Raw genomic sequence first — 23,354 nt, forward strand, 5'->3', positions numbered from 1 at the left:
TTTGGAGAGATGTTTCCTTGGATACACTTTAGTGGCCATCCACAGTATTATCTAAGCCCTTAGATGTTTCTCCTCACTTTTTATAATTGAAACTGATGGTAGACATTAAGCTTGAAAGCTCTAGAAATAAGAAAGCAATCATCAACTTATGATTATGTGTGCAAATCTCAGAAGGATAGACATTCAGGAATATTTTCTATCTGTAGAGCACTGGCCTTCAGAAGCAGTGAAAGCATTAGGATTTAAGGCTACGAAATGTGTATTTGTTGTTCATAACCTCCCACAGAGTCCATAGGAAGAATGTGTTTTCCCCCTGTGAAACAGAAGAGAAAACAGAGGCTCTATTCGCTCCCCCTTCCCAAAGTGAAACGCAGAGTTTTTCTGTGGAAGAATCTCTTTATTGAGATCTCAATAGAAACTCCCTTATGACACTGATTTACCTATCAGGTAATCTAGAAAGAGAAAATTAGCATGTGCTTCTTCCAGAAGGCAGGCTAGAAGTGTGAAGAGAAAGAATGGCAGTTTTCACCTGTACTAGTGAAAATGTTTGGTGCAATAAATAGCAACAGTTCAATCAGCTACGTAGCAGAGCTTGACTTTTGGTGTTTATTAAAATGCTTTCTTGCTTTCGGTCATTTTCTGTAAATTGAGGCTTGTGCTCATTTATACAGAAAACATTGAAATAATGAATTGGCTGGCTAAATAGAGACCCAGGAGTCAGGAATCCCACCGGGCTTCTCATTCCTGTGATTATCTAATGATGGCTCCCTGGGCCAGCAGAAATAAGCCCTGAGGAAAGCATATGGACCAGGAAGCAGCATGCTATTTCCTCTCTCAGCATCAGGGGAGATAATGAGTGATTTATATAGGAATTTATGACCTATTCTGTAAACTTATGCTAGTAAGTGAGATAGAACTCTGAGATGGTTTTCAGACAGGGCCACTCATTTCTGTTTGCAAAAGGAGTTGATTTGACCTCGATTTAGCAGCTGAAAGTCAAACAGCCTATTGAGAAAACCCGAGGTAAATTTTGGCACCCTTTAGTATACCTATTGATGGCATTCAAGAATGAACACGTTCAGACACTATAATTTTTAAACGTCATTTATTTAAACCAAAATCAATTGAAATTTTCAAGGGAATGGATTTCAAAGATATAAAAAGAAATTCATGTTCAGAGCAAACAATTTTGTTCAATTTCTATCAAAAACGAAATTACATTTTTGGGGGCAGTGGATCTTGTAACATGGGAAATTGCTTCAGTGAAATTCAAATTTCTATATGCAAAAACTAACTCATTTTGTTTGGGGATTGGCTGAAATGTTTAAGAAGCCCCGAAATATAAGAATTAATTTGCTAAAAGGCAGGAAGTGTAATCACAGTTCAGACTCTGGGAATAGTCAGTGCATGAACCAAAGTAATGAGATCTTTGCAACCTCACTGGGATCCAGTCACTTGATCATTCTTCTTTTGAAGCAGTTTCAAAAGTACATTGTGTTATTTTGGTGACTGCTACAGCTCTTGCTTATTTATAAAAATCAGAAGTGGCTTACCTGCTTAACAATTTCCAACTTTGCTGCAGAGAGATGGATGGGTTTGCCCAAGAACTAAGTAGGGAGGAAGCACTGCGGACACAAGTTTTTTCAGAGTTGCATTTTCAGATAATTGCAAGTTTACATCATAAAACATTCTAATTTACTTTTTTTTTTGTAAGTCTATTTTTGTGTATATGAACTAAAGTTTACAGATATGACCTAGATGACACACAGACAAAACCAACAGTGGCAAATAATTACTAGTTTTAAATATGAGAAGAATGATAGAGACCCTATTGAAGAAGAAATTGAATGAAGGCTTGAATTTGGGACCGAAATCTGTCATTTAATAATTGCGTCACACTGGGCAAGTCACTAAACCTCAATGAGCACAGTTTTTCATTACTGCAAGCCTGAAATAAAAACCATAGAGCATCATTCTGATTTTCCCTATGCTGGAGAACTGTGTAGGAAATAAAATTGATGAAATATTTGCAAAAAAATTCAGGTAGATATAATATATACAGATTTGCACAAGTTTGAGAAGCTAACTTCTTTCATAAAATATACAGCTCCTGACCTGAAACTTTCCTATGTGTGCGATCATCACAGTAAAATTACTTTTAGTCTTTGGTATTTAAGTGCCTTAACCTAGAATAAAAGGCCTACCCATCGCTCAATAGTTACTAGCATATATGTTGTTACAATGAAAGTTAGAATGTTTAATTATTCTTCCAAAAGACAATTACTTATATTTTAGAAGAAAGCAAAACTCTGTAGTGAAAACACACAGACCTAAAAGCAGTGCATTAATTATTTTATTAATTTCTTCTTTTTACATTATGGGAAACATTCATCTATTTACATTTTTTTGTCCACACACAATCTAGGTAAATAAGCCTATGAAATTCCAATTCATAAAGCCATAAAAATGTTCCCCACCCCTCCATCTGAAGGCTTTCAAATGAATCTTTTTTTTCCAAACCAAAATAATTTTTAAAAATTACATTTGGGAATTCAGATATGCTAGTGATTTACATTCCAGTTATTTAAAATAGCATCTAGACATGTTTTAAAAAAGAAATGGTAAATTCACAAGGATAAGGCTTAAATTAAAGTGGTAATGCACAGTAAAACATTAAGGAAACATCTATAAATAACAGAAATATATTACAAATAAATTAGTTCTATTTACCATTTCAAATATTAAAAATCTTTAATCCATTTCTTCATCTCTCTTTACAAAAAGGTTATGTGAATTGTATGGAAACATCTGCAAAAAATATAATAAATACTTAATTTCTTTGAACGTTTTTTGATGTGGGAGACAAACTTCTTTTGTAATCCCCCCTCCCCAAGAAAATGCCCAAACATCTTTATACCAAAGTTAAACAAAATAAGTAATTTTTTAGGGTACGTACATTTTCCATTATGAACTAAAAAACATTTCTACAAATTACATCAAAAAGAACAATATAACAAAGTTATGCTCATGAATGTCAGTTAAAGGGGGCAAGTGGTTAACAAGCAGCTTTATGTGGGGTCATGTTTTAACATTGATAATTAGCTTTTTATAAAGTGTTTGTACAATTTATGTTTTTAAGGAAAGCAAAGGTCATGATGCCTGTGGGCATTTAGCTAAAAGATTTAAAATTCTTACCAAAAATAGCTTATGAATATACAAATACCATTCACATAGACAAGATAAATAGGCCTTCTCTTGTCTCTCTTCAGTTAAAATATCCTGGGCTTAATCAGTTTCCAAAGAAAATGTAGGATGATCTCGAATCGTATTAGAAATCTATTTCTTAATCCAAATCTTATCTCTACCTCAGGGCACAGAGCTGTAGTTGGGAACATGGGTCTTCAAATGGATGCTGCTTCCTTCAGATTAATCTGTGAGTTCCAAGTCATTTGCAGGATTGAATGTGACCATAGGCTACCCAAGGCGACAGTTGGCCTTACTTGATGCAAATTTTGTACGACCTTCCATTGCTGCTACAAAGTAAAGAAAAAGTGTATTCTATTTAAAACCAGCAAATACTTGAAGCTCAAAATCTCTGTATGCTCCAATTTTACAAAGCACTCAAGGTGCTTTGTTCATCCTAGTTAAAAGTTTGTTTTTAAATAAGTTAGTAGCCCTTTTCTTGTAAACCACAACAGTAAACATTTGTGCCCTGTTTATAAAGATAGCTCAAAGCATCAATGGCTCTGAGAGGTAGCGAATTCTCTGGTGGTTTTAGAATATGTCCATGAAAATAGTTGTTGCCAGAATCCATCACGTCTCTTAATTTCATAAATAAAGTTAAACTAGCACCTGGCTATGAGAGTGTATTTTTTTTTAAAAAAGCTTCTCTGGTGCAAGCATATTTGATGTGTTTTTAAAAGTCTTTCAATTTTCAATGATAATTTCTAATGCTTTAGGATGGGAGCTGGACATAAAATGTCAGTGATACTTTAAGATCACCACATTCTAAATGTTTAAACTGTTACGAGTAAGGGCATTTAAAGATAACTTCAGCTAGACGCAAAGTGCATACTGCCCATCCCTCATGACTAAAAATGTAAATCAACATTCTCTGCCAAAAGCCTGGGTTTCTTTTAGTGATTGTGAGTCATGACTTTCTCCCTCTCCCCGTGTTTGCTGAGTGTTTGCTGACCGTTGCAGGTCAAATTTCTTCTCTCACTACCTGGGACCTCCAGATGAGTGGCAGTTCTTTGGAATGAGGCAGCATGTCTGTCGGGGTAGAAAATTTCCTTTATCGGTTTGACGTAGGACAAAATCCTTATGCTGGGGTATGATAGGACTCTGGGTAGTAGTGAGAGAAGACTAAAGGAGAAAATATGTCGGCAATATGAGCTACTGGGTTAAAAGAGATGGATGTGTAGCATTCAAAGGAATGATAGGAAAATCCAAACTTTTCTCTGAATACAGCCTGGCTGCCATTACAGCAGTTCATAAGCAGATGTATACTTATATATGTGTAATTAGGTAGAACCCCCAGGACGGACACTAACAAATTAATAGAACCAACATTTTGCCTTTTTAATACCCCACCACCACAACAAGAATATAATACACACAGTATAATAAAAGTTGATAAAACATTTCAGGTCTAAATTTTCTTAATAATAGGACAAAAAATAAAATCCCTTATGTAGTATCTTAACTCTCAATGCTTCCTTTGCCTTGCCTCTCTTCATTTTATTGCCTTTCAGAATAGATTAATTTCCCTGAAAGATCGAATTTACAATCTTCTGCTGATTGAAACATTTGAAGCAGTGATTGATGAAGTAACAGTGAGGCAGTTTGTGCAGCTGTGAGTGGTGCCAGTATCCCCAGCACCTGCAGATTTTGCTTCTCCCTTTCTCATTACACATCCAGGTTCCCTCACCCCCAGCCCAACTGTCCTCTCTTGGTTTGTCACTCATTGATTCCGGTGAGATGGCGTGATTTCTGAGGTTGGAAATAAAGTGCTCCATCTGCTTTACAAAATAATAACCGTTTAGGGGAAATAAAGGGAATCAGAGCCCTAGTTTCTTTCACGTGGAAGACGGTTAAGTCCCAAAGGATCACCCGGTGATACTGGATTTCTGAACTACCCTATGGTTTTGTATTGCTGAGCTCTAGGAACAGACTAGCTTGAGAGAACTGAGGATGGTGGGTGACCTAAAGGGGCCATTTCTACACAGGTGGGTTCGGGGTTGCCAAGAAAAGAAAGGGTTGGCTATCCGGATGAGGCAAGGTGACGCATCAGTACAGGTGGCGAAGCTCGGCGAAGAACATGGGCAAACTGGTCCGGGCAAAGGGGATTTTGGGGGACGGCTCCTGCAAGATGGACAACTACACTGCGACAGTGGAAGTCACTGGGCTCAGAGACAGATGGGATCGGAGGGCGGAGTGGGGAGGGAAGAGGAGGAGGGGAAGACAGATACTTGGTGGTGACGCCGCGGAGTGCGCGCGGCGAGCCCCGGGCACCTCAGAGCCGGGTCTGCGCCTCGGGGATGTAGATCTCGATGCTCTCGGCGCTCTCGGTGGCCGAGTTCTGGCGGACGGACGCGGCGCGCTTGGCGGCCATCAGGCGCTTGCGGGCCTCCTGGCGCTGCGAGCTCTCCAGCGAGCGCTCCCGGATCAGCGGCGCGGGGCCCTTCGCCGGCTTCTTTGGCACTGGAGGAGGGGCCCTTCTCTCCTGATCAAAGCAGAAGGTTCAGGACATTACACAGCTTCTCAGGACAAGCTTGGGAAAAACTTGGGATAGGTCAGTAGTTAGAACACACTTTTTTTTTTTTTTTTAACCTAAGGGTGGCGTTGGTCTCTAATGCACACACACAACACACACACACACACACACACACACACACACACACACACATTGATTTTTTTTCTCCTTCATTATTCTGGCTTGCGTATTCAAAAGATGCAGAAAAAGAAATACCAGTAAGCTTAAGGCCAAGGGTAAGGCTGGAGTGCAGAACTAGGTTTCTTCCATGGGAAGGCTGTGGGTATTTAAAATGAAAGGCTGCGCTCCCAGCACATTTACTGTGGTTCTCTCTGGAGGCTCCAGACTCTTCCGGGTGCCAGAGATGGGAAAGGATTGCAGCGGCAGCGGCAGCATCTTAGAACTCCGCATCCCCTCTAAGGAGGCAAGGCAGCAAGTGCGAGCTGGATTCAGAGTTTAAAACCATCACCGCCCTTTCCCCGGGCCCACCCAAACCTAAACAGCCAAATGAGGAAGAAGAGATGATAAGACTGTGTTCTTTAGCTTTGTTGATGCCACAGTGAGTTATACTCATTTGCACGTCACACACAAACACACAACAATATGTTTTCCAGGGTCACCCTGGAGGGATGACACTGATCATTCCTACACTGAGGCATGGGATCAGTTCCAAAATGGCTCCTGAAACATTCTGCTGGAACCGTCACTTCTTAGGGGACTCAGGATGAATCTGGCCCAGAAGGCAATTCCAATCACAGAGACAGACACTGTGCCATGAAAACAATACAGAACTGAAAGAGTTCATACACCTTAGCAGCAACAAACTATAAAACGGTTACATATTTTTAAATACCACTGTGAAAAACAAGAGCCACTCACCACTTAGGCAGAAAAAAAAAGTGCAGTGGGAAAGAAGGGAATATAGACCACAAAGGATTTTTAGGAAAAAGATGATAAGCTATCAGGCTGTGAAAAGGTCCACGTGAATCTGATGTTTTCATTTTTAAGATACCCTTAATTCTCATAAATGTGCAAAGTGAAATGTCTCATAAATGTGAACAATATCTTAAAATATGGATTCTATGATTCTCTAAAGGGTACTCTTTGTGCCCTAACACTCATGCTCATTACAGCAGTTCCTCCTTACTGGCGTGGGTGACGTGCCTAGTTAAACTTATTACACTGGAGTTGCCCTTCGGCTGTGTAAGGGGGTGTCTTGTGCAGCCCAGAGGACAGAAAAAGGAAGCACAGAGCGCAAACAGTATTCTACCCACTCTGATTGTGCTTGTTCATTTTTTTTCCCCTAAAGTTCATGAGATGATGAAAAGCTCTGATCATAGACAAAGTGTATAACAATTTAGAAATTAAGTTAACTCATGATTTACTGTGTAAATGTCAATAGGTTACATTTATCAATTCTAAGCATCACTCTTTTTGGACATTTTGAATTTTCATTGTTGGGTAACTTGGTTGATATTTTTAAAAGTATGGATATTTAACTTTTTAGTCATATTTTCCTTGTACATTTTACTTTTAAGCAATATATATTTTTTAAATCAATGAATGAGAACTTAAATGGATGAGCTCTAGAAACTAAATTGCCAGGATGTCTATACGTCAGTAGTGTTTTCTTAAAATAAGACTGCTTTAAAAGCTTATTTAGCAGACAGTTTTAAAAACATTAAAAAACAATAGATTGAGCGCAAATATTTGGCTTCTCAAGTGAGAGGCCACACATACATCAATGGTACTTTGATGCTTAAAACTGGAACACTCAGGTTGATGGTGACAGAACTGGAGATGAGGAACAGTGATGGCAGTGTTTCCCTCCTGTCTACTATGCACTGTCCCTTGGGACTGGATTTCTCCTGTGAGCCCACTGACCCCAAGGACCCTGATATTATGATGGGCAGCAACAGAATGGATTGGATTACTGTTAGTTCTTTGATAGGTGAGACAATAAGGAAAGGGCAGGGCCACCAGTGCTTCAGGGGAATAGCAATGCCTAATTTTTATAGTTGAACCTCTTGGAACTATTTGCCCTCAGGCCATAAGAAAGCAAAGGGTTAAAAAAAGTCACATAACAGGCCAGCCTAGGGAGCTGGACATTGGGTACTTGTGTGAACCTAGTGGGACCACCATAATCAAATGTGGAAATTGCAGTTTTTAATTAAAGTAAAGGAATTTGAGTCTTTATCTCTAAACTGTTGCATGAAGAACCCAGTGAGCAATATTCCCCAAGGCAAACCAACCAAAAGTAAAACTATTAAAAAGAAAAAATCCCAACATCTTTGATTACTGTGAAACTTGATGGCATATATATTTTTTGACTTGAACAACAGTGGTTTCTTTATTACTATATTTATGAAATAATTATCAAAGTTGATTAGTTTTCAGGACTTTCTATTTTTCTCAGAAACACATCCTAGGTATATAAGGAAGTTGAACTCTTGCTTTATGTAATCATGCACTGACGATGTCATTTATTTTAGTTTAAAAAGCAAAATGGAGGCAGTTCCTTCCAGTGACTAAAATGGTTTAACTTAAAGTTTAATTAACAAAAAAGCCACATTCTCATTTTCCAATTCACAAAGACAAGTTTTCTTTAAAAATATGCCTGAAACATATTACAGATAATATCCCAAATGATTACTATGTAAACATTGTCATTACAATGAAATTAATATATCAGCTCCATTTCACATTGTAAACAGCAAGACTGAATGCAGAAGCCTACTTAGACTGTCCAGTGTTTGTGCAGGTTTTTAAATGAACCATACAAAATCTACATTGTTCTACCTTCTTGTCAAGAGGATCCATCTGTTTCCAATTATTGGCCTTTAACTGATGAAGTTCATCAAATTTCATACTAATATTTTCTATGGACAACTGCAGCATGTCCCAGAACCCTGCCAAATCCTGGGAGGTGGGCCTTGGATGAGCATTAGGGTTCTGTATAAGAGAAAGAAAATATTCATTCTTTAGAGGCAATCCATGACAACAAGCACAGGGCCGAAGTGGCATTTTCAAATATTTCAAATAACATAAAGATGATGAGTTCCTTCTGGTTTTCAGACAGGAGGTAAAAATGAGGCTATGAATGGTAATTTTATTTAAAAAATTCTTTTCAGCTTTACTGAGGTATAATTGACAAATAATAATCATAAGATTTAAAGTGTACAATATGATAATTTGATATACTTAAACATTGTGAAAGAATTCCTCCATGGAGTTAATTAACACATTCATTACCTCACTTATTTACCATTTTTATACTTTTTGAGTGAGAACATTAAATTCTACTCTCTTAGCAAATTGCAATATAGTGTTATCAACTATAATAAAAATGTTATGTAATAATAAATATATATAATAATAAACATATATAGTAAACATATTAGATCCTCGGACCTTATTCATCTTAAAATTGAAAGTTTGTTCCCTTTTATCGACTTCTCTCTATTTCTCCCACCTCTCAGCCTTGAGCAACCACTTTTCTACTGTTTCTATGAGCTTGACTTTTTTTTTAGATTCTACTACACACAATAATTTTATACATGCGTCCATTTGAGTCAGCAATTCTTAAATGCCAGAGTTGTAAAATTCTTCTTTTGTAAAGCAACATCTATCAATACGGTATGAGGGAAAAGTCTAAACATTTGAAAATCTCAGAATGTATGCTCTACAACAAGATGCATTGAAAACACCATATTTAAATGAAAATACCATCTTTGAAAAAAATTCAATATGTTATTATTAGAGTCAGTATTTGACTCCTTGCTACCCAACTTATTAAGAGAACATATATGGAATCTAAAATAAGATTTGTTTTAATAGTCACGTTGAGTGGAATACTAGGGTAAACAGATGATGAGTAATAAAGTAATTGAATTATCGAAGTACTGTATGTTTAACAATTAAGATGTTACTAATATAGGAAGTCATTTTATTATATAAGTACTTTGGCAAAATCATTTGGAAATGAATTAGTTTTAAATTGGCCATAATGTGAGAATACATATCTATAGATGTCCACAACAACCCATTTGCCAGCTAATATTAAACATTTTTTAGTGTTTAAGGATTGACTTTCTTTGTCTCCATTCACATATCCCTGACAAGTACTAGAAAGTACAAACCACCGATTTATATGATCTAAGACAGAAAACGCATAACAGAGTTTGGAGGTGTCATGCTCACTGTTAATCACTACCTATAGTAGTGGCTAAAGCATTCAAGGTTAGAGGGTTGGGAGCTTCCATATTTCAGATGTTTACAGCTGGGGTCAATTTTGGTTACCTCTGGGTATTCCAGGCAACTGGATAGACTGTGAAACCTTATGCCATATGATAACTTGAGGCCAGTTTGTACTTTTAAAACTAACCCCTATAAAAAATGATATCATCAGAATTTTGGAACGTGCAAGGCTAGTGACCTTCAAAATTACTAGGTTGGAAAGAACTTTTAGCCCTTTGAATGGACTAGCATTATTTCTCTGGCCTCAAAACAAATATAAGTAAAGGTATTTTTTTATAAACTTATAGTACTAACACTATGCGTAGTTTTGAAAGTCATTGGAAGAAGTAAATTTTAAAGTTTGTAAGTGTTTGGTTAAGTATTAAAATCAGTTCTAATGACAACTGAATTAATAAGAGTTTCTCTGTAGCATTTTGACTTAGTAACCTAAAAAAAAGTTTCTTAATATCTAGGTTCAGAAAAGATAGATCATAGATTTGACAAATTTCTTCTCAAATGGAGTTTTATGACCTCACAGTATATTTCCTTATCTTATTGATAATCAAAAACTAAATTGCTCTTATTTTGGAGTTCACTAAAGTCTTTCAGGTCACAAGCCCTATTGGTTAAATTGTTTCAGTGCACCAATGTATGAAATTATAGCTCAATAGAGAAAGAGAGTGTTTAACTCTGTATTATGGGCAATTTGTTCCCTCCTCTTCAAGAATCTCTTTGCCCCTACATCATCAAGGGAATGGATGGAAGGCAGAGAGAAAGAGTTTAGCACTAAGCCAATCTCTGAATTCATAGGTCATGTGACATTCCATGCCTAAGAAAAAATTGCAGCTCTTAGTTTAGTCTGAACCAGGCCACTTGAAGATCAGAGGCGGCAAAGGGTGTGGAAAAATGAGGAGAGCTGAGTTCCTTGGTTTAGGTTTTTTTTTTTTTTTTTTTTTTGGCAAAAGTAACTCTTATCCATTCATTCCATGCTCGAGAGTCTTGTCTGAAATAATATGCAAGTGTTTTCAAGTGTTCTCCTTGGAGTAAGAACTCAAGAAAGGAGAGTTCAGGTCTGGTTTTGACAAATCTTAGTGCCACTTTCATGAGTCTTTGTAGAGTTAAGCAATGACACCACCAGGCCATGCTTCCCGCTACAGAGGAGGTGGAGCTGACTGATCAGCCCCAGGTCCCTTCAAGAGGGTGAGGAATGAAACTCACATTCTGGAGTGCAGGGATTTATAGGGATTGAGGTCAAACAAACTGGGATTTGAATCTTGGCTCTGTTTCTTATCATGAGGCCCTGGCCTAGTTACTTAGCCTCTCTATACCCATTTCCTCTCTGCTCTATAGGGTTGCTATCTGCTATCTGTCACTATCTGCTCTATAAAGTTGTTTTGAGGATTTAATCAGTTCATAAATCTAAATACTCTTAGCATGTGTCTGGCACCTAGTGAGCTCTTAACCTTCCCTTATGGGGTATGGTTTGACCAGCCATCAACGGTTCTCTGCCTACAGTGTATCCTGCTTCCATCTACCTCTAACTTGCTTCTCATATTTTGTCATCTAAGTTCTTCTAGTGGCCAAAGAATGTGAGCCCATCAGGAACTAGGAAACATCAAAAGCTGGCTTTAATGAGGTTAACGTTTCCTAGAAGTCTGTAAATTTTTCAGAACTTTTTGTCTGTAATTTCATCTTCAAAATCTGCATAATGTTTGCTTTCTATTTCATAATATACATGACCATTATATAATTCTTTTAAAAAGCATGTTGTGTGCCCTATAGCATGTACATATTGGCTTCCACGTGTTATCTAGTGGCCAGTTCAAGCAGTAAAGCTTTATATGAGCTTTCTTACATTTAAAGAACAAATAATCATGTTAAGATCTGTGACACATTACCATGTTTACAAATTAGCAGGAATTCTATACCTGGAATGAAGCAAAAGCTCAATAAAATATTTGTTGAATTCACCTATCAATATGTTTACTAATATATATTTTCTTGTAATCCAGAATAGAATTAGGGTCAGGTAATTTTGCTGAGGGAGGGAAAAACAAATGATAGATGAAGGTGGTAGGAGGGAAGGGATAACTCCAAATGGAGATTTCAAAAAGAAAAGGCTCATGAAAAGAGATGGAGAGTACTAATTTTTGCATACTTTTAGCTTTTTCTTGGATGAGCCAAGTCTAGATAAATCCCTTTTAGTTTGTATTTATTCTTGTTTACAAGAAGATGTGGTTAAAATTCTGAAATCACAGTTTGGGTTAATTGGATTTTATATAGCATGTTTTCACTTTCCACGAGGTAAACAAATTGCTTTTCATTTTCTTTGTTTCAGATACAGCTTGACCAACAATTGGCCAATAAAAGCTATTCTTGTGGAATGACATTTGTAGAGATAGTATCAGTTTTTTGTTTTTTGTTTTAAAGAGCATATATGAGTGGGGAAGCGCTTGTTTCTGTGTTTTGCAGCTAATTTTTAAAATGCTGTTGGTAGTGATGTTTTTGTCTCTGTTTTGTTATATTTTGTTTTCGTATGTCCAGTAAAGATGGCTTATTCATTTGTCTCAGGGAGATCAAATGTGCACTTTGTGATGCCCTCCATCTCTGGCCCTTAGATTAAAACAGAGAACTCTGATTAGGAAATAGGCCCTGATGGCTATTTCAGAGATAAAATCATTATTCCAAATGATTTTTTATAATATTTTTGAAATATCAGGTTACTCCCTATTTTTGTAAGAATAATGAAATCAGAGATGCTGCGTGAAAGCCAAGAAAATGGAAAATTTTCAGTTACCAAAGAAAGCATGAAATGGAGTTTTAACTTGATTGGATTTTTTTCTTCTAAGATTAATTAAGCATGAAATAAATATTTTTAATTTTAAGAAAAGCAGGAATAAGATTCATTAGAAAACTATCCCAGAGAGTCCAATGGGCCTTGACTTGGTTCAAAATCAGTTTTACACTAGTCAGGCCAATTCTGACGATATATTCCTCTCATGGTATTAGCAGGGAAATGGTAGTGATGGAGAAGGTTACCTACCAGGTTTTCTTCACACAGTTCTCTGAACTGGTAGAATTTCTGGGCCATGAGAAGTTGGGCACTGCCTACCGCGGTTCGGATTTTCCCTAGAACTGAAAAGAGCAAACATACAAAATGTTTATACATTGTCTCATTGCTGCGATTTAGTCTGATAAAGCAAAGAAGAAGTTATGCTGTAATAATTCGGGAAAAATCAGCACATTGCACACACACACATGCGCATAGACCAATCGTGGTCCCTACTCTGCTGGTCTATGTAACAGAGGCTCCTAGGTTAAAGTATAAAATCAACTTGGAAAAAAACACGTGTTCATCATGCATATTTCCTAGGGATAATGGAGTTTTCTATTACAGCACCGAATGTTACCAAGAGAAGAGGCAAACAGTTTTGTTTTTTTTTCCCTTTACTGCAAGGATGAATTTTAAGTGTTTACCTGTATAGTTATGAATTTATTTCTGTCAGCAATCGTGGTCTGCTAGCTTGTTTTCACAACCCTTAACCCAAGCACAAGAAAAGTCATTTTAACTTGCAGGGAGGACCTCTTGGCACTCACCACATCCCATCTACAGACTTCATTATTTTTCCGGAGCTCAGCCACTGGTACTGTCGGGAAAAAGCCATGGCCAGTTGAAAGACTTTCTAAGAAGTGAACATTTTCAGCCTGTTGCCTAGGGAATGCCAGCACCGTACCAGCTTTTCCACTCCACAGACCAATGCTATTGTTAATAAGTTAATTCCCTATGTGCCTTCTGAAAACCTTCCCTTTGCAAGCTACTTCTTGCTTTCTGTGCAATCTAAGGCTAGAACCTTTCAACTGATGTGCATGCTGAGTTGGGTCAGAGTGCTCTGCACAGAGCTATCCTCAGGTCTGCATTGTCCCAAAGGCTCTCCGTCTACCCGACGGGGACCCGGCACAGCTGCGCGGCTGGAGCCCTGCCACCAGGTCATTCTCCCCATGCCCTCCCTGCTGGGAAGGAAGGGAAGGCAGTGCCCCCCTAGCCCCTACCCTGCCCAGGGAGAAAACTAGAGGAAGAGACTTTTCAAAGTGCACTCGCCCCACTTTGAAATCTTCACGGGGAGGTAGATTATAAGATTAAAGCAATGTTTTTGCTATTGTTGTTTTGTTCTGTATTTACAGAGCCTGAGGCTGAGAGTGGAATCAGGTCTCCTTTTCTTGATCTCATTCCCCACAAAGTCTGAAGAGAAAACAGAAGAAAAAGAAACCTCATTTTGGCCCAGGGTTTTCTAGTAATTTGCTTCTCTATTTGTTTAAAACTGCCAGTCTAGCTAATGGCTTATAATGCACATTATACCTAGGCACTACTCAAATATTTCAGCATCCCTACGCATGTAACTCAGGGCAACTATGAATTTTCTATTAAGTCGCCAGTCACACCAAATAACTGAAGTGCAGAAATTTGCCTACTCAATGACAGCAATGGGATACCCTTGACAGCCTTCTGGCAGCAATCCTCAGGTTGAAGTTTTTACTTTTTTTCAATCTGATTTTAAAATCTTTTGAGACGATTATCCTAGGTCTCTTCAACTGATCAATCAGTTGTTCAAGGCCGCCTCTCCCTGTCTCAAAACTCCGGAAGCAGAAAGGACACAGAAAAGATAGCATATGGAGACACAAGACACTTCAGTAGGTCAGAGTTCAGACCCTAAGTGGGCTGAGAATCCTGGCTCGAACATTTAGACCAGCCACTGCCCTGGGTAGGTTACTTAATGTTTTCTCATATGTAAATGGGGCTAATGGTCTCTATTTGTAGGATTGTTCTTAAGGTTAAAAGTAGCAACATATGTGAATTGCTTAGGACAGTGTCTGATATATAGCAAGCACTCAATAAATGTATGTTATCACCTAGGACCAGGACATTGCACTTCCTTTATAGGTGTGCCAACTGTGAGCCCCACACTTGCTCTGCCCAAAAAAGAAGAAGAAAAAACCAAAATCTGGATTGTTCAAAGGCGACCAGACATTCTTGGTTGCCTGGGATGGATATGTGTTTTGGGCGACCTGTAGCGATCTGAGACAGGTTTAAGAAGTGTTTCCTAAGTGAACACGTGACTTCAGGCACACCCTGAGGTTCCCGGAAACTTCTCTGAATTATATTGCCGAAGGGTAGGATTGTGACACCAGCAAATCTCAGAATGAATCCTAGGGGATTAGAACCTAGTATCTAGGTCTCCAATTTTCTGGCTGGGATTGCATAGCTCCTGGGAACTGTCATAGAAACTCAATCTATTCAGATATACCTCAAAATGGAGTTAAGGTTCTCCTTAAATACCTAAGCTATATAAGGGACTGCCATAATAAGAGAAGCTGAGTAAGACAGTGATTCTACATAAACTAAATGCCTAAACTACATAAGGGATTGCCATAATAAGAGGAGGTGAGTAAGACAGTGATTTTCAAATGAGGAGAAAACACTACTCCAATCATTCAGGCAACTCTCAACCATGTAGGTAGGGGCCAATTTGGATGTCTTCTTAAAAGGAAGACAAGGGACATCTTCCTTCATTCAGCATGGTCTGGGTCAAACCCTAGATTTGGAACAAAAATACCTGGGATAGAGTTGTGGCCTTTCCGTTTCTCAGGTTTTTGCCATCATGTTCCTTGAGTGGAAATTTCCTACTAGTTCCAGGGTTATTTGCATTTTTGGTGTCCAAGTATGTGGTTTTTCCTAGGCCCAGGGTTGGGAGGTGACAATTTGGGTCAGGAGTAAAACCCTGAAACAGGAGGATGTAAGACAAGCAGATGCTAATCCTTACTTCTTTGCCTATAGCACTTTCTTTTCTAGAGAACTAAAAACATATTTTACTTTTTTTTTTTAAGAAAGGCTCTAATAGAGTTTGTTCATTTTGTTTCTCCATTAGACACTCAGTATGTGAGATAACTCTTTTCTTCTGGAAGTAAATTTCATATTTGTTACATAGGCGTCAAGGAAGTAAAAACTAATAAACAGTAAATGGTAAACACCAGTGGAAATAAAAAGTAGGGGGGAAAAGGCTGATGGTTGGTAAAGAAATGACATAAAGAAGAAAGAGGCATCTTAATGTCATTTTGAAACTATTCTAAAATGTTCCATATCAACCTTCAGCAGGGTGGATAGAAAATACTTCTGTCAGGGATGCCAGGAAAAGAAGTGAAAGGGAGGAACAGTAAATGAGATATATGGGCTGCAGCTGTGCGCTTTTCCCATGCGTATAAAACAGCCCTACTGGTATTAGAAAGTTCCAGAAGAGGCCTAGAAATAGTGGATCTTTCCAAGGTTAGCCTTGCATCTCACTATTTAACTGTAGCGTGATAGTCATTAATTTTGCAGTGGCTGGCCTGGACCTCAAGGCCATGGCCAAAAAGCTAGAGGAGCCTGAAAAGACATGTGGAATCTACACAAAAGCTGGTGGGCAAGGCCGGCCTTCAAATTACATCTTCACGGAGCAGGGACAGTCCATGTGGGTTTCATTCATTCATTCATCCATTCGATAAGTATTTATTAAGGTAATATGATGTGCCAGGCACTGTGCTGGATGCATATGACTTGGTGACAAGCAAGACACAGTCTTGCCTTCATAAATTATATTCTGGCAAGGTATAGTAGGAGAGTCTGTCAAACGTACAAACATGGATATAAAGGTTTGGGATTTGCGAGATTATTTGAATTAGATAGAAGGGACTGAGCCTGATTGAGCAATTTGAAGGACAATGAATTCCTTAAATGGTGTTAGAGAACATCCTGTGTTCTTGGTCTCTCTCCTAAGAAATGGAAAACAAACAAACAAATAAACGAAAAACATGGTTTGGGGTGGTATCCGTTGCAATATGAAAACTGGCTCTGGACTAAACAATTTGTTTTAGTTGTCATCATTTGGAAATGCCTCCGTTTTTTATTTGGAAAAAAATTTAAATATATGAATGTACAAAGGATGATACAGCAAATATCCATTACGTGCTCTCCCCTAAAAGAAGGAACGTTAATTTTTTTCAGATTTGCTTCTGTATTTTTTTTATCTCTCTCTCCAATGAAATGAAACCTTATAGATAAAGTATATGTTTCTCCACTTCTGTCCCATTCACCTCACTCCTCAGACGAAATCACTAGACTAGACAATGAATATTCCTGTCCCATCCCTGAGTTTATGAAGGTTTCTTCTCTGATCCTAGAAAGGTGACAGCTAGGGACCTTCTTCAGTGTTAGACTGGGGCGATCTCACCAGTGCATTTGAGACCCCGTGGCCTAAAGCAGCAGACTCTCTAAAAATTAGAACGGGTGGTTTTCAGGCTGCGTCAATCTTGGAAGAGTATATGCTGCTGGGGTTCCATTTAGTTGGTTTCCTTAACACTCTGGTCCATATGGTCTTTCCAGATTGTTCAACCCAAATGTAGTTGACAGTTTTTACCATCCATCTCCCTTAGGGCACATTCAGTACATCTTCCAGAATAATGATCTGTGCCATATCCCCCTAGGTATGCCATTTAACTGTGATTTATACCATCTATTTGTGTAATAATTAATTGTAAAATTCACCTTGTTTTTTTCGTGCCTGGGTGTTTTAGAAGCACCGATAGTGAATTTTTTAGATCTCTCTCCCCCTTTCCTTTCCTCCCTCAGTTAGTCTGTCTCTCAGTGAAAGTACAAAACAACAACCTAAAACACTGTTGCATTAAATTCCTTCTATTTAAGAAATGAGTACTTTATTAACTCCCTCACTTATACTTCTAGAAACCTCTCACCCTACAGGAAATGGCTATGGGAGTATCATAATAAAGAGGACAAGACAGTGTTAATTCACCACACAAATCCAGGAAGATCCTTTAGAGGGCCATCACTGCTTGTATTTTTTGCAAAAATCTGCCTGTCGATCTTATTACCTTGTATTTCAAAGCACTTTCATGTGCACGTTTAATTTGATGCTCACAGGACCCGATGAGGTAGGGCAGATATCATCACAGGACCCGATGAGGTAGGGCAGTTTCATTAGAAAATTTGGGCTCAAACTATGAAATGACTCCCTTTGGGTTCCATAGTCTTGGGTCCCTGTCTTTTCACTACTGGGTCGGTTGTGCTCTTTTCCCTCAACACTTATTGAAAATTGGGTCTGAATCTACTAAAGTAAAGCCATTTGAAGGTGATTCCTTCCCTTTGTCAATACTTTGTAGGCAGAGCCAGGGGCTGGAAGAGGGTCAGCTGAACGAATCAGTGGGGAATTTGAAGAAGTTCAGCAACCTGACCCCTGTCAGGAGAGCAAAGCACATCTGTGCCAAGTCACTGTGGCTCAAGGAAATGTCAGTTGTGAAAAGAATGGAGGAACCAGGGAGGATCACTTGGAAGAGGTGGTGAGTATAAGGTTCAAGTTCGAGTTTTTCTTTTAAAGGTTATAAATCGTAATGAGAAGCAGATTTGGGTGTGGGGGTCTTTTATGAAACCTACGGTTTTAAATCTCCTGGCTACATTCAGTCAAAACCCCAGACATTTAGAAAAGAGCATACCCCCTCCCTCCCTCTCACTCCCCTGCCCCCATCCCGGTGTGACTTTTATTTTGTGAACAAGGGAGTGGTATGATGTGAAGAGAATGAACGATTTCTTTTAACCCTGCAAGTGAATCCATGACAAAGCTTCACGGAGTTCGCTGTGGTAGCAGAGTCAAAAACCAACCGTTTCCTTTGGGAAAATGCCTGAGTTTTCATTGAGTCAAAATCAGTATTTCAAACCCTTGGGTATAATTAACACATATATTCTTTGATATTTCAAGAGGAGTCAGGTCTCTTGAACCGAAAAGGCAGAAGCACTGACTTCTCTGACTGCTTCCAATTCTTTTTTTTCTTTATTAATTTTTTTAAACATTTTATTTTCCCCCCTCCCGCCTGATAACCATTAGTCCATTGTCAATGTCCATGAGTCTCTGTTTGTCCTGTTCCAATTTTTATTTACTATACCCAATTCCACCATCATCTGTCCTTCCTGTTAGGCCTCAGAAACAGAGAACAAATATATTTCATATACCCTCAATGTAGCTTCTCTAAAACCTAGACACTACATATAAATATAAAAGAATATATTCTGTTATTCTGTCCCACCACTGGTGAAAGTTACTATGGTGGACATGCCGGGTGCAATGCTTTCCCGTAATTCACCTATTATGCTTCTCTTCCAGTCTGTCTCTCTGTGTAATATACTATAAAGAGCACAGGCGTTTAAGTCAGAAGTGATCAGCTTCACCACTTACCTATCAGTGGCTTATCTTGGGAGAGTTTACCACACTTTCAGACTCTGTTTTCTTTATCTGTCAAATGGTCCTAATACTATCTTCATACGATTGCTGATTCTTTAATGAAATAATATATGACATTTGTTAGAGTGTAGCGGGAATGATAATTGCTATACTAAGTCCACATTTTTTAGTTCTTGGGTATTTACCTGGGAAACTAAAAGGTGGCTTGATCCAAAACAGGGACTTATTTTCCTCCTAATCTGACCTTTCTCCCCAACAATGTGGACTGATTCTATGTCCTCTGTTTTGGTGGCTCTCATTCAGGTAGTCTTCCACAAATGTCGATGAGTGGGTGAATAATTTTTTTGGTTTCTCTATGTAAAGAATTGGTAACAATTATTCAGGGGGCTCAGATTTCCTCTTTGTACAGTCTGGAATAGTTCCCCCACCTATCAGAGCTAGGACCATGGCCAACTGGCTGCTGGGTGACAGATACATGGAGGAAATAGGGCCTTCACCAGTGCTAGACACCTAGTCTGCCCCACTGGAGCCTCGTGCAGAAAACAGACTCATTGCAAAATGAGGGGTTAGAACCTTCCTCATGAGCAGCAGCTGCTACTATAAAACAAGGTCCACCTTCAGGTGCAGACTATGTCAGATAAATCCTGAGAGCCTAGAGAGCCATAATCTCACCATATGTTCCAAACAGTGTTCTGCCACGTGGTTTAGTGTCCCTACAAACTCATGATCTCTAAACTCAGTGGATCTTTCAGTGCTGTTCATTAGTCCTTTGAGATGCTCTTCCTTACCTCCCTCTCTGATCCTCCTTTCCTGACACTTATCAACTTGCAACTCAACTCCCGTTCCCTCATCTTCGACAATAACCTTGCCTCCTATGAGGTGAGGAAAATGGAGGGGTTCAAGCATGAATATTCTCAATGTTCTCCCTCTCCTGATACCTGCCCCACACAGTCCCCCAAACCTTTCAAGAGCATAGAGGTTCTGTATGATGGACAAGCAGCAGACCCTTTGAGTCCTGTTGACAACATCTGAGACATCAGGGGCCAGGAAAGAGTTACTTATGTTTATTCCTAATGTAATCTGCCCATGACCATTAACTACCCCAGCCTAAAGACTTTGCTACAGCCACTCTGCCCATCTACCAGAGCTCTAGGCCTGATCCCCTCTGGGCTGCTCTAAGAACTGCTCCATGAGTCCATGCATTAGCAGTCTCTGCCTCTCCGCTAGAGCAGTACTGGAGATGCCTGGAACATTCTCAAGTCTCTCCATTCTAAGAGGGGAAAAAATCTTCCCCATTTTCATGCTAATATGAAATTCCTCTTCTCCCTTGTTATAGCTGAATTGTGTCCTCCCAAAATCCATATGTCAAAGTCCTACCCCCAGTACTTCAGAATGTGACTGTATTTTGAAATTAATTACCTTTAAAGAGGTAATTAAGTTAAAATGAAGTCATATGGGTTGGCCCTAATCCAATAGGACTAGCCCTTATAAGAAGAGATCAGGACACAGATGCGCACAGAGGGAAGGTCAGCTGTAAGCCAGGGGGAGAGGCCTCAGAAGAAACCAACACTTTGATCTCAGATTTCTAACCTCCAAAACTGTGAGAAGATAAATTTCTGTTTTTAAGGCACCTAGCCCATGGTGCTTGGTTATGGCAGCCCTAGCAATCTAATACACTCCCTTAAACACTTGATTCTCCAAAGGGTAGGCTGCCTTTGCTCTTTCTATATTCTCAACTCCACTTGTCCCTCCAGGCCCTGCAGGCTGGCTCTCTCCTCTTTTTCCTTACTTGCCTGGATCTCTCCGCATTTGGCATAAAGGAAACTCAGTTCCCTTGGCTCCCACGACACACTCTGGCTCTGATGCTGTCTTCCTTGTTCTTTATGGATTTCTCCTCTCACTCCCAAATTCAATCCTGAGCCTACTTCCTTTATTTTCCTCGAGTGACCTCATCCATTCTTCTGGTTTTGGTTATTTTATAACATAAGTTTATGTTTCTGAAATTTGTAATTACTGTGTATGCCAACCCCTCAAGCCTCAGAGTAGCATATCTAAACACCTGCTCAATACCTCTTGTCTTTGCAAATCCACTTTCCTCTCTGTCGATTATAATTAGGGCTACAAGGCTTCATTACTCCCTTCACAGTATGAACGTTCTCTCTCTCTTGCCAATCTTGGAGGTTTGGTTTTATTAAGGAAACTAGAGGGTCTCCTTATCTCATGGTAATTCCCACGCTTAAAACTTTTGCATGGTTTCCTATTACCTGTGGGATAAGCAGAAACTTCCTTTGATGGCTTACAGATAATGCCCACATGCCCAGCCTTACCTCTGCCCATTCCCTTAGTTTCCCAAATCCAAAAGCTGTGTCTTGCCTCAGTGTCTTTGCTCAGGCTAAAAACTAGGGATGCTTCTGCCTAGGTGCCAGCTCTAGCCCCTCCCACTGTGCTCAGGTGCATCTCCTCCAGAAAGCCCTATTTCCTTTCACCTCTCCCTCCACATTGCTCCTCAAATTCCCATGCATAGGTCTGTCCCTTCCCTTTCCACATGCTTCCCAGCACTATCTATTTATATGTCTGACTTTCTAACCAGACCATGAGCCCTTCTATAGCATAGGCTGTGCTCATGGAATCCCTGGAATCCCATTGAAAGAATAAGTTTCAAAATTAATTGACTCATTTACAAACTCTATGTTAATCAGAAAAAATAAATTAACTGTGACATTCTAGGCTTTAAGCGTTATGGTTCTTTAAGGTTTTTACCATGTCTAGCACCACATTTTAAGTTACAGTCATGATTAATTAATTAGCTAATATAGTCTTGGCTAAATTATTATTCCTTTTGGGTTTCCGTTTTATTTATTTATTTATTTATTTGTTTGTTTGTTTATTTATTTATTTTGTGAGGCAACCCTTGGTTGACCTCACAAATTGCAAAGAACTTGTCAGTTTACAATCCCTTATGTGTGTGTATGTGTATATATATATATATATATATATAATATATATATTATGCCCATAGCACCTGATCTTCCTGGGTGGTCTCCCATCCAAGTACTAACCAGGCCCGACCCTGCTTAGTTTCCAAAATCAGACGGCATTGGACTTGTTAAGGGTAGCATGGCCATAGATGGGTTTCTGTTTAGAACATTATTTGTGCTGACTTAGGCTGGAAGAGTCAAGCCATTTGGGACAAGTTGAATGTGCCCGTATGAGAATTAAACCTCCTTATCCTCAAGTTTTGCCTTCTTTGTACTCACCTGGCTTCCCCTCCCCCAATACTACAGACTTTAGGGATAAAGGAGAAAAAAGGAATTTTTAAAAAGTGGGTTCACCCACTTTAAAGTCATGTGGATTTGTCAGACTGAAGCTGTGTGATTTCAAGTTGGGATTATCCATGTGGAGACATACTTATTTACCAGTGTGTCTTCATGGAAAAGAATTTCTCCAACCAACTGCCCAGCTGCTTCTCTAACACAGTTGTGATCCAGAGCTGTTGTCAACAAAAGGTCTCCATAGAAAACATGGATATGTTTCATTCCTGGCTGACAGTGGCTGCTCTGCATTTAACAAGAGAATTTTTATTTTATTTATTTATTTTTGAGCTAAAACTTGGTGGCTAATGAACAAAGAATAAAATTCTCAAGTAGAAATTTTACGACAGACTGAAACCAGAGCTTCCACAAGGCTAAAACATGGGGTGGGGTGAGGCCAACACTCTTTGTTTGCAAAAGAGCAAGTTTTCAAAAACTCAGCTAATTTACCCCCTTCAGTCCCGACTCCAGGAGTCTTACTTGTAAAAGTTAAGCTTCGACCTATATCTCAATTTACATCAGCATTGAAACAGTGACATCATATGCATCACCTGGATAAATACAGTTTTTGAGCCTTTGAAAGCTGAAAGAAATAAATTTAGTTAACATTTCCCTGGGTAACATAGGACAAAAGAGCTAACTGCTGTGTTTGAAGTCCCTTGCAATTATATTCCACAGAAATAGTATTGTTAGAGAAAACCATTGGCGATCTTGCTCCATAAGTCAGTCCCTCTCTCTGTAATCTCCGCCTCTCTGCCTCTCTGCCATGCA

General features: G+C 38.9%; 1 protein-coding gene and 1 pseudogene across 15 annotated transcripts in view; both read right to left on the minus strand.

Moving 5' to 3' along the window:
• Positions 1–2,128: 2,128 nt before the first annotated feature.
• DLGAP1 (DLG associated protein 1) overlaps positions 2,129–23,354 on the minus strand; it is a 790,600-nt gene continuing 769,374 nt past the window's right edge. For 6 of the 15 annotated variants that reach the window (XM_039845322.1, XM_039845333.1, XM_039845338.1 and 3 more), the window contains 3 exons: positions 13,035–13,126; positions 8,555–8,707; positions 2,146–5,725 (listed from right to left, as the gene is read on the minus strand). In XM_039845322.1, coding sequence (XP_039701256.1) covers positions 5,516–5,725; positions 8,555–8,707; positions 13,035–13,126 — 455 coding nt within the window. In that variant the 3' untranslated portion in view covers positions 2,146–5,515. Of the gene's footprint in view, positions 5,726–8,274; positions 8,708–13,034; positions 13,127–23,354 lie in introns of those variants that run through there. The other 9 variants (XM_039845427.1, XM_039845394.1, XM_039845385.1 and 6 more) reach the window with 8 other exon arrangements.
• Positions 22,283–22,401, minus strand: LOC120591094 (uncharacterized; annotated as a pseudogene).

This window comes from Pteropus medius, unplaced genomic scaffold (genome assembly GCF_902729225.1).
Source record: "Pteropus medius unplaced genomic scaffold, Ma_sr-lr_union100, whole genome shotgun sequence".
NCBI lineage: Eukaryota > Metazoa > Chordata > Mammalia > Chiroptera > Pteropodidae > Pteropus > Pteropus medius.